Source organism: Tupaia chinensis, unplaced genomic scaffold, assembly GCF_000334495.1.
Source record: "Tupaia chinensis unplaced genomic scaffold, TupChi_1.0 Scaffold000484_1, whole genome shotgun sequence".
In the NCBI taxonomy this organism is placed as follows: domain Eukaryota; kingdom Metazoa; phylum Chordata; class Mammalia; order Scandentia; family Tupaiidae; genus Tupaia; species Tupaia belangeri.
The window spans coordinates 488,557-499,660 of NW_006159996.1; the positions used below are offsets into that span (position 1 = coordinate 488,557).

At 44.8% G+C, this 11,104-nt stretch overlaps 1 protein-coding gene across 2 annotated transcripts in view; it reads right to left on the reverse strand.

Annotated features, from left to right (window-relative positions):
• The window catches only part of DNAJC18 (DnaJ heat shock protein family (Hsp40) member C18), a 53,548-nt gene that overhangs the window by 13,384 nt on the left and 29,060 nt on the right, over nucleotides 1–11,104 (reverse strand). For both annotated transcript variants that reach the window (XM_006156187.2, XM_006156186.2), the window contains exons 6-8: nucleotides 8,763–8,872; nucleotides 6,786–6,895; nucleotides 2,290–2,462 (exon numbers count right to left, since the gene is read on the reverse strand). In XM_006156187.2, coding sequence (XP_006156249.1) covers nucleotides 2,290–2,462; nucleotides 6,786–6,895; nucleotides 8,763–8,872 — 393 coding nt within the window. The remainder of the gene's footprint in view (nucleotides 1–2,289; nucleotides 2,463–6,785; nucleotides 6,896–8,762; nucleotides 8,873–11,104) is intronic.

Here is an 11,104-nt window from a genome sequence, read left to right on the forward strand (position 1 = left end):
GACTTGAACCGGGGTTGGCCTGGTTGTAGTGCCTAGCACCTTACCCACCACACCACCTGCCAGCCTCAGCATGCCTAAAATTCTGAGAGGATGGAGAAATGGAGGAAAAGGGATTATGGAGCAACAATGCCCCACTGGGGGGGGAGTGCTTTCTCGCTCCCCTTCTTTCTCTCTCTGTCTCTTTCTGTCTTTCTGGGGCTAAGGGAACTGGATCCCACACGGCCAACAGCACGGTTCAAATCCAGGACTTAGTGACTTGAACAACATGCCAGTGTGTGCGTGCACCCCCAAAATCCTGAAAAAAGGGAGAATTGGAAGAAAAGAGAAAGGACTGCAGTGTGATCATGCCCCATTGGGAAGTGTTTTCCATCTCCCATTTCCTCCAGTGAATGCCTGTGCCCTCTAGCAAAAGTTAAAAATTAAATAAAATAAAAAATGAAAAAATGAGGTATAATTAAATGTATAGAAGGGAAGAGTATACATGTTCTCTGGCCAAAATACAATGAACCAAAGCCCAGTTTTATAAGATACAGTTACTGGGGCCAACAGTTGGCATAATGGCTATGTTGCTGGACTCCCATGTAGTCGACTGTGGTTCGAGGTCCAGACCTGGTGGCTTAAACTCATGCCAGGTGTGTGTGTGTGTGCGTCCCCGGGATCTATATATATATATATATATGATACAGTTACTAATGGTGGGTGTGGGTGTGCGTGCGTGTGTGTGTGAAACTGTAGGGGGATAAAAAGTAAAGCTATAGGTCGAGAGTCAGGGCTAACCCTCCTTCCAGCCTTCCCAGTAACACTCACTGGAGTTACAGGCCAAGTGGCAGGCACCGTCATCTCCATGTCTCCAGAGAAGAAAACAGTGAAAGGCCTACTCACAACTAACCAAAGACAGGAGGCCAGACCCAAGGGGTCAATATTTTTCTTTGTGTTCACAGCATATTAGAAGGGAGGGTAGGGGATACATGAATCAATACCAGCATACCAGCAACCTCTACAATGATTTTTTTTTTTTCAGAGAGGTTTTTGCTACAGGGCCTGTGCGCTCACCAGAAAGACAGAGAGACAGAAAGTGAGAAATCACCCCCCGGGGGGATGGCCACGCCGCAATCCTTTCTCCTCCTTTCTCCCTTCGGGATCTTGGGCACGCACGCACACGCGCCCAGCGTGAGTTTAAGCCACTGGGTCTGACACTTGAACCATGGTCAACTACATGGGAATTCAGCGACATAGCCATTACGCTAACTGCTGGTCCCAAACTCTACAATTTTGATCTAGCTCAAAAAGTTAGGCAGGGCCCACTGTAGTGGCACAGGTGAGAAGGGGCCTATGGGAGACTGGGATTGAGGTCTTAAGCCAGCCTAAACTCACTGGTGTGGGCCAGTGTGTCTGTGACCCTTCCTGGCTGGCTGGAGGTGGCAGGGGATTGTGATGGGATGAGACCCTGTCAAGTGTGCCTGTCTCTCTCTCTCATGAAAGGAAGAAACAAACAACCTTTAACAACAACAATAACAAAAGTTAGGCTGGATCAGTTAGATTTCCCTCTACAGAATGTAGAATTAGGAAACTGGAAAACTGAGAACTTACAAAGAAAGCTTGTGGGCCAGCAGGTGGCATGGTGGTTAAAGCTCTGGCTCCCATAAGGCCAACTCTGTGGTTTGAGTCCTGACCCAGCGTGACTGACTGACGGCGTGGTTCAAGTCCCAGACCTGGCAGCTCGAAAGGCACAGGCGAATGTGCGTGCATGTCCAAAATCCTGAGAGGAGGATGGAGGAGGAGGTACTACAGTGTGACCATCCCCCCTCAGAGGTGATTTCTCACTTCCTGTCTGTCTCTCTCTCTGTTTCTCTGGCGAGTGCTTATGCCCTATGGCAAAAACGAAAAAGAAAATGAAAACTTGTGATGCAGAAAAGGGCCAGTGCTGGTAGGGCTGAGGAAGTTGGGAGCATGACAAAGAGGTAGCAGCCATAACAAGCCATGGCAAAACAAGGTGAGGAAGGAGGAAAGCAGAAGAAAGAAGAGCAGGCAGCAGGCAGGGCAGATGGAGCAGACGAGACCCAGAGAGACTCAGAGCAGCAATGGCGCTGCCTCAGTTCCCAAGATTTCCGATTCCTGGCCACACATACCCTGTCAACAAACCTCCCCTTCTCTAGTATCCTGAATGAGCCTCTGTCCTCTGCCTCCTCTCGCATAAATATGTTCAACCCAAACAAGGAGAACAGAGGCCAGGAAGCTGCTGCTGCCCCAGGTGAGCTCCCCATTTACTATCCCTCTCAAGTATCTTACTTTGCTGTTTCTCCTTCCAGCAACTTGTCTGGATGTAATCGATGTAATCCTTCTCAATTGTCTTCTCTAGGTCACGCAGAGAAGCTCCTCTGTAGGCCTTGTCAAAATGTTTGTCCACAAAGTAAGGCACCTGCAGGTTCTGGGTCTCTCTGGAAATGGTGTAGCCCAAGGTCCTAAAACAAGGAAGAGGTGCAGGAGAGCTTGTAATATTTGGAAACACTACTCTTAGCACTGGCCTCATGAAATTGCTCTTTATGGAGCAGGAGCAGAAGCTAATAGAATTTTCTTTATTATTATTATTATTTTATAAAAATTTGCCAGAGAGCATGCACACCCACTGGAGAGAGACAGAGAGAGAGAGAGAGAGAGATCGCCCCCATGGATCATGGTCATGCTGCAATCTCTTCTCTTCCATTTCTCCCTCCTTTCGGGATTTTGGGTAAGCACACATATATTCTTGCCATGCTTTTCAAGCTGCTGTTTCCAGTACTCAAACCACGAGGTCAGGGGCCAGCAAGTGGTATGGTGTTTAAAGGTGCTAGACTTCCACATGGTTTGAGTCCCGGACCTGGTGGCTGGCTTTCTCATTTTCCCTCTATCTGCTTCTCCCTGGTCAACAAAAAAATCCCCCACAAAACCATGAGGTCGGCTATGTGGGATCCAGCTGCCTGAATCACCATGCCATCAACTGGCCCAGATATCATTTTCTTTTTTAAAAATTATTTAATTTAATTTTATTTATTCATTCGTTTATTTTAATTTGAACACAGAGAGAGAGAGAGAGAGGGAGAGAGGGAGAGAGAGAAAGTGAGAAAGCAAGCCTCCAGGTCTAGGACTTGAACCATGGCCAGCCATGTGGGAGTGTCCAGCACCTTAACCACCAAACCACCTGCTGGTCCCTCGTTCTTTTTTAAAAAAGTATTTAATTTTATTTATTCATCCAGATATCATTTTCTAATACACCCAACATTTATCTCCCTAACCATGATCAATATTACACAAGTATATGCATACTGTGAGTTCAGCCTCAGCATATATACTTTATTCTCTTTTTTTAGAGGTTTTTGCCTTAGGGTACGGAGAGAGAGAGAGAGAGAGAGACAAAGACAGTGAGAGAGAAATTGAGAAATCCCCACCCCCTGCCACCCAAGGTCACAATCATTCCTCTTCCATTCTCCTCCCAGGATCATGACCACATTTGCACTCATAGCTGCTGTGATTTTCAAGCCACCAGGTCCGGGACTTGAACTGCAGTTGGCTATGTGGGAGAACAACGATGTAACCACTCCGCCATTTGCTGGCCCCGCAATTTATTTTCTTAAAGGGTTCATCTCTTTCATACTGCACTCTGTGCTAAAAGTATTGGGTCATTGGGAAAATCATGACGTATTTTTCTATGCAAAAATACATCATGACTTTCCTGACTACAACCTAATAGAATGATGAATGCTTAAGAAAACTGTTTGGATGCCATGTAGGACCTTGCATGGTACCTGACAGAACACTGGTAAATACTACTTGAATGAACTGCTAATGTTACAGCAAACCATGAAAATCTGATAGCTTGCACAAACCTAGAACCAAGTTTTAGGACATAAGTATTTCACACACGGTGAAGTGACAACTGCAAGACACTAAGACAAAGAATTTTGGGAACCAGTAGTTAGCGTAATAGCTATGTCGCTGGACTCCCACGTAGTCAACCGCGGTTCGCGTCCCGGACCCGGTGGCTTAAAACTTACGCCAGGCGCATGTGTGTGTGTGTCCAAGATCCCGAGAGGAGAATGGAGGAGAAGGGATTGTGGCGTGACCATCCCCCCTGGGGGGAGATTTCTCGCTTTCTGTCTCTCTGTTTCTCTCTGTCTGTCTGGCAAGTGCACGCACCCTATAGTGAAAACCTCTCCAAAAAAAAAAAACATAAAAAAAAAAAAGAGTTTTAGCAGTTAGCGTAATGGCTATATCGCTGGACTCCCACGTAGTTGACCGCGGTTCGCGTCCCAGACCTGGTGGCGTAAAACTCACGCCAGGTGCATGCGCGTGCATGCCCAAGATCCCAAGAGGAGAATGGAGGAGAAGGGATTGCGATGTGGGCCATCCCCCCTGGGGGGTGATTTCTTGCTTTCTGTCTCTCTGTCTCTGTCTGTCTGGCGCCAATGCCCTAAAAAAAAAAAAAAAAAAAAAAAAAGAAGTCTGGGTTGACCAAATGCTAACCATAAGAGGGAAGGGAGCTCAAATTCAAGCTGCAGCAGCATGGCTGTAGCACAATACTCTACAATGCAGGAAGCCATATGGAGCACCAGGGTTCAGTTCCTGGGTCCATGCGTACACACTGGGCACATGTGCCTATAATCCTAGCTGACTGAGAAAGGCTCTGGGGTGGGGGTTGCAGTTGAAACCCTGTTAAGGGTATTTGTCTTCCTCTCTCTTTCTCTCTCTCATAAAATGAACTTATAAATTCAAGTTAAATCAAAGTGACAGGGGGGCTGGCAGGTGGTGTGGTGGTTAAGGTTAAGGACGCTGGACTCCTACGTGGCTGACTGCAGTTTGTGTCCTAGACCTGGTAGCTTGCTTTCTCACTTTCCCTCTCTCTCTCACTCTGTCCCTCTCTGATAAAAAAACAAAAAAACAAAAAAAACAAAAAAAAAAAAAACCCGGTAAATAAATAAAGTTAAATAAAATAATTCTTAAAAAACAACAACAAAGTGACAGTAGTGTGCAAAATTTAAGCTTATTTATAGTTAAACTGGACAAATTCTGTTTCAAAGGAACTTGGCCTTTCTCCAGTCCACTCTTTTAATTTCTCTACTTAGAGAATCTTCCCAAATGTCTAAGAGCTCAAGTCCACACTGCTCCTACCTCTCGCTGAGAGGGAATTAGGAGAACAGGTCCCTGTATGTGCTAATGGCCTGACAAGAAAGGAGATCGAGGTAACAAATGGAAAAACATGGGAAGTTGGGAAATCAGGCCAGCGTGACCTGAGGGCAGCAACCTCTCGCTGAGTCTCAGCTTCGCTCTTTAACAGGCCCAGCTGCAGTGGCACAGCCCTAGCACAGCGTTCTGCAGCAATTGACCAAGAATGACGGTCTCCAGTCCACAGTGGTGACCAACAAAGGCTCTTCCTGCTGTGTAGTGACCCTCAGATACCACTTTTTAAAGATTTTTATCCATTAAACTACAATAATAATTCAGTGCTCATGATTTTAAAAAATTCATTAATCTCGTGATTAATTAGTGTGGGCCAGAATTATCTGGAGGGCTAGTTAAAAGATTTTTTCACCAGCAGGTGGCATAGCCCTCATGTCGTTGGACTCCCACATGGCCAACCACAGTTCGAGTCTCAGACCTGGTGGTTTGAAAGTCAAGCCAGGCACATGTATATGCAAGTGTAAGATCTTGGGAGGAGAAGGGATTGCAGCGTGACCACTCCCCCAGGGGGTTGATTTCTTGCTTTCCCACCCACTGTGTCTCTCTCTCTCTCTCTCTGGTGAGCACACACACCCTGATGCAAAAACCTCTAAAAGAAAAAGATTTCTAGTCTCTACTCCAGAGTTTCTGATAACATAGATGCAGAGGAAGACCCAGAAGTTGTGTTTCTTTCTTCTTCTTTTTTTTTTTTTCCTATAGGGCACATGTGCTCACTGGAGACAGAGACAGAGAGAGAGGGAAAGTGAGAAATCATCATTAGAGGATTGGTCACACTAAAATCTCTTCTCCTCCATTCTCCTCTTGGTATTTTGGGCAAACATGTACATGCACCTCATGTGATTTTTCAAGTCACTGGGTCCAGGACTCAAATCAGTTGACCATGTGAGTTCCAGTGCCTCAACCGCCATGCCACCTGGCCAGCCAAGTGTGCAGTTTGAACATGTTGCCAAGTGATGTTGATGATGCTGGTCTGGGGACCAGACTTTGAGCACTAGGTAATTTGAAATAATTAATTGAATAAAACCCTTTCAGAATGTATAACCTATATACTATAACAAGCATTACGACTAATTTCTATATTTTCAATAAAAGCAAAGAAATGTAATATTATCATTTTACTATGTAGCCTTATTATGAATAAATATTCCCTTCTTGCCATTTTTAAAACTGAAAATAATGACTGGATCCCAATTACAATGCTCCCAGTCCCACAGGGGTCCAGTTATACTATCACGAGCTCAACGAGGTCCTTTCTAACTCTAGCATTGTGTGATAAGGAGTCAGTCTGAACCCAAGTGATTCTATTCCTCCTGCATAACCCGGTTATTGCTGTTCTCCAGCTGACCAGATGATGTCACTGTAGACAAAACAACCCATCTCCTGAGGGCACAGGCGCCTGCTTGGAGTGGTTTCCAGGCTGCGCTGTCACTACCCAGCTGCTCCTTAAACATGAAAATCAGTGTTTTCTACAGTGAAAGGTGAGAGGAAATGTTAACAGTGTGGTGGTAAAACCTTCAAGTCTTTCACCCTCCAGATTGTTATTAAGAAAGATTTGTAAACATTTGACTTACGATTTATAGAACAGACTATATGGGGGATTCACAGCCAGCAGCTGAGTAATGACTGATATGATCACAATCACAAGAACTGGAAGTAACTGAATAAATGCAGAATATGTAGTCTGAAAAAGAAAAAAAATGTTGCGTGTAAGCATTCCTCATCAACATAAAGGTTATTAGAAACAAGATAGCTTTAGGATCACTCCCATAGCCTAATGTTTAAGGGAGTTAAATCCTATGTGGCTGAACTTGGTTTGAATCCTGGCCCTGGTGGCCTGAAAACTCTGGATGCATGTGCATTCCCTAAATCCCAACAGGACAGAGAAGGGGAAGGAAAAGGCCTGAGGCATGACGATGCCCTACTGGGAGCACTTTTCCCTGTCTTTCTTTCTGTGTTGCTCTCTAGTGAGTGCATGTGCCCTTCAGCAATTGAAAGAAAAGAAAGAAAGAGAGAGAGAAAGAGGGAAAGAAAGAAAGAAAGAAAGGAAGGAAGGAAGGAAGAGAAAGGAAGGAAGGAAGAGAGAGAGAGAGAAAGAAAATAGGACAGTTTTTCCAAAGAAAATACAGAAAATAATTATCAGTGCACTGCACTGAAGGTTCACACAGCCCAAGGCTGCGAAGGCAGTACTTGCAGCTGAGAAGTACCAACAGCCCTTACTCTCTGCATTAAGAAGGCTGAAGGAGGCCCACCCACGACCTGGATTCACACCCAGCAATGCTCATTCAATCCCCTTTCTTTCTTTAAAAAAAAAATTAAAACATTTTTTTTGTTTGTTTGTTGTGATTTTCAAGCTGCCCAGTCCAGGATACAACCTGTTGTCAGCCACGTGGGAATCCAGTGTCCACCATGCCACCTACCGGCTCCCTGCAATTCTCGGTCTGAGACCATTGAAGCAGACACCTTGACTGAGTCTGTACAGACTGTGCCTCTCATGGATGGGGTCTAGGAGCCCCATTAGCAGTATGCAGCTGGATGGGGGAGACATCTAACTCCTCCAGGAAGAATGCCATTCTCCATTTGGAGGATTTGGAGTTGAGATTCACACCTCCCACTACTAGGCTTTCATTCAAGAAAGGAGACAAACGCTCAGGCGCACTGGGCTAGCCTTTTGCCAGGGGAAGACTGAAAGGCCGGGCTACTTAGAACATAACAGGCAGAGTTGGGGGGGAAAGAGCACACAGTCCGGTCCCAAACAGTCAGGGCCAGCACAGCTGCCTGGGCGCCTGAGAGCACCCCGGGCACGAGACTCCAGTGATCCGTCAGCAGAAAACCCCTTTCATTCTGAACATTTTGAAGGGCGTTTCTATTTTCTGCAGTCAAGAAAACTTTGATCAAGACAGTCCCACAAGGAAACTGAGATTCTGAGACAGTCAGCAAAGAATGGGCTAGAGTTGGGGGGGACCATTCTGCCTTATTTGGGTCCGTTAGTCAGCTCTTCCTACCATGTGCTTCCCTAAAGCGTATTTTAGCAAATTTCATGTTAAACTTTTCCTTTGGTTTTACTTATTAGAGTGCATATGTGCTCACCAAAGAGATATGAAGATGAGAGGAGGAAACACTCCCCCCCCAATGGGGCATGGTCATTCATTCATTCATTCATTCATTCTCCTTCATTTCTTCATCCTGTCCAGATTTTGGGCACTCATGCACACACACCCAGTGTGTTTCTCTAGCTTTAGGACTGGAATTTGAACTGTGGTCAGCACTATGATACCCAGCTTCCCTGAACTACCAGGCCATGGGGCCAGCCCTCAAGTTAAACTTCTAAACCTGATTGTCTAAGATAAAGGTGGGCTCGCTCCATTCTTACTCTATCCATTAAGAAGGCTGAAGGAGGCCCACCCACGACTTGCATTCACACCCAGCAATGCTCATTCAATCCCCTTTCTCTAAAAAATAAAAAATAAATAAAACATTTGTTTGTTTGTTGTGATTTTCAAACCGAACAACTGTTTCTGAGCAGCAGCTCTCGTCCCCACCCTAGGCACCTGGGGTTTGTCTTCTTCCTCCTCTTTCCTTGTCTGTGTCCTCTCGTGTCGGTGACGTCGGCGGTAATAGTGAGCGTCATCTGTTACATTTGAAAACATATGAATGTTTCCTGAAAAAGAAAGAAAATAAGTACTTAGTAGGAGATATGGCAAACACTCCTTCCTTGCCTTTTTCAAGGTCTTTGCTCCAAACTATTGATGGATTACATGAGAATACAGGAGTGGCCTATTTTATTAAATAGCAAATAAGACAACAGGGGCAGGGGTGCCAACAAGTGGTGCAGAAGTTAATACAGCCGAAGCACACGAGTGACTGAGCAGTTAGAGACCCAGACGTGGAGGCTTGAAAAACAGGCTGGGGGGGCCAGCAGATGGCGTGGTGGTTGGGGGCACTGGACTCCCACATGGCTGACCACAGTTCGGGTCCAGGACCTGGTGGCTTGCTTTCTCACTTTCCCTCTCTTTCTCTTTCTCTGTCCCTCTCAAGAAAGAAAGAAAGAGAGAGAAAGAGAGAGGAGGGAAGGAGGAAGGAAGGAAGGAAGTTAAATTTAAAAAAATAATAAAAGGAAAAAAAGAATAAACAGGCTGGGAACATGAGTGTGTGTGTCCAAAATTCTGAAAGGAAAATGGAGGGGAAGGGATTATGGCGTGGTCATCGCCCCTGGAGGGGGGTTTCTCCCATTTCTTTCTGTCTCTCTCTGGCGAATACACTTGCCCTATAGCTAGTAGGTAAGCCAAGTGAATCAAGTGAAATGTGCTAAGTTCTCCAGACTTCATTTTTTTTTTTTTTAGCCATTATGCCAACTGCTGGTCCCCCAGACTTCATTTAAATACTCATTTGCAGGGACCAGCAAATGGCATAATGGCTATGTCTCTGGACTCCCATGTAGTCAGCTATGGTTCAAGTCCTGAACCCAGAGGCTTAAAACTCACACTAGGCACATGTGCGTGCATGCCCAAAATCCCAAAAGGAGAATAGAGAAGGAATTGCAGCGTGGTCATCTTCTCTTAGGAGTGATTTCTCACTTTCTGTCTCTCTGGTGAGCGCATGTGCCCTATAGCAAAAATCTCTCTTAAAAAAAAAAAAAATATCCTGAGAAGAGAATGGAGGAGAATGGATTGCAGTGTGGCCATCCCCCTGGGGGATGATTTCTCACTTTCTGGCCCTCTGTCTCTCTCTCTGGCTCTCTGGTGAGTGCATGTGCCTTACAGCAAAAATCTCTCCTAAAAAGGAAGAAATACTCATTTGCAACAAGAGAACCCTAAAAGACTAGGAGAGAAGGAACATTTGGGACATGAATCCTATTTGGTATGCTTGTATCTGTTTCCGTGCCTGAACTGTCACTGTTATCGTTTTTTATTATATTTTTAATTTATAGGGCATGCGGATTTTGCAGAGGGAGAGAGAAAAAATGAGAAATCCCCCCCCACACAGCCAGTGGGATAAGTGGGATAATAATGCTGCAATTCCTTCTCCATTCTCCTTTTGGCCGCACATGCGCATGCACCTGGCATGTTTTTGAAGCCACCAGATCTAGGACTTAAACCATGCTGTTGGCCATGTGGCATCCAGTGCCTTAACCACCACATCACCAGCGGGACTGCCACTATTATCTTCAATAACAATTCATAAAATTCAGTTTACTTCCTGGGCATCGAATTATCCCAACTTTCCACTCTCTAGGGTTACTTTTCACTTTATAGCTGCTATTTTGCAATAATGATAATAACAATAGGCATTTTCTACATTTATTACTTTATTTTAAAGAATTATTTTATTTAACTTTATTTATTTATTTATTTTAATTTGACCAGAGAGGGATAGAATGAAAGAGAGACAGAGAAGGAAAGTAAGAAAGCAAGCAGCCAGGTCTGGGACTCAAACCGCAGTTGGCCATAGTGGGAGTCTAGCACCCTTAACCACCATGCCACCTGCCAGCCCAATTTATTTATTTATTTTTAAAAGGTTTATTTACCTGGAGCCGGCAGGTGGTCTATTGGTTAAAGGCACTGGACTCCCACATGGCTGACTGTGGTTCAAGTCCTGTACCTGGCGGCTTGCTTTCTCACTTTCTCACTCTCTCTCTCTCTTTCTCTATGTCCCTCTCTGGTCAAAATAAGTAAATAAATAAATAAAGTTAAATAAAATAATTTTAAAAACAAAAAAAGAAGACTTATTTACTTAATTTTTATTTATTATTATTATCGTTCAATTTGACAGAGAGAAAGAAACAGAAAGCAAGCTACCAGGTTTGGGACTCAAACTGCAGTCAGCCATGTGGGAGGTCAGCATCTTAACTACTCTGCCACCTGCTGGCCCCCTTTTTATACTTTTTTTTTTT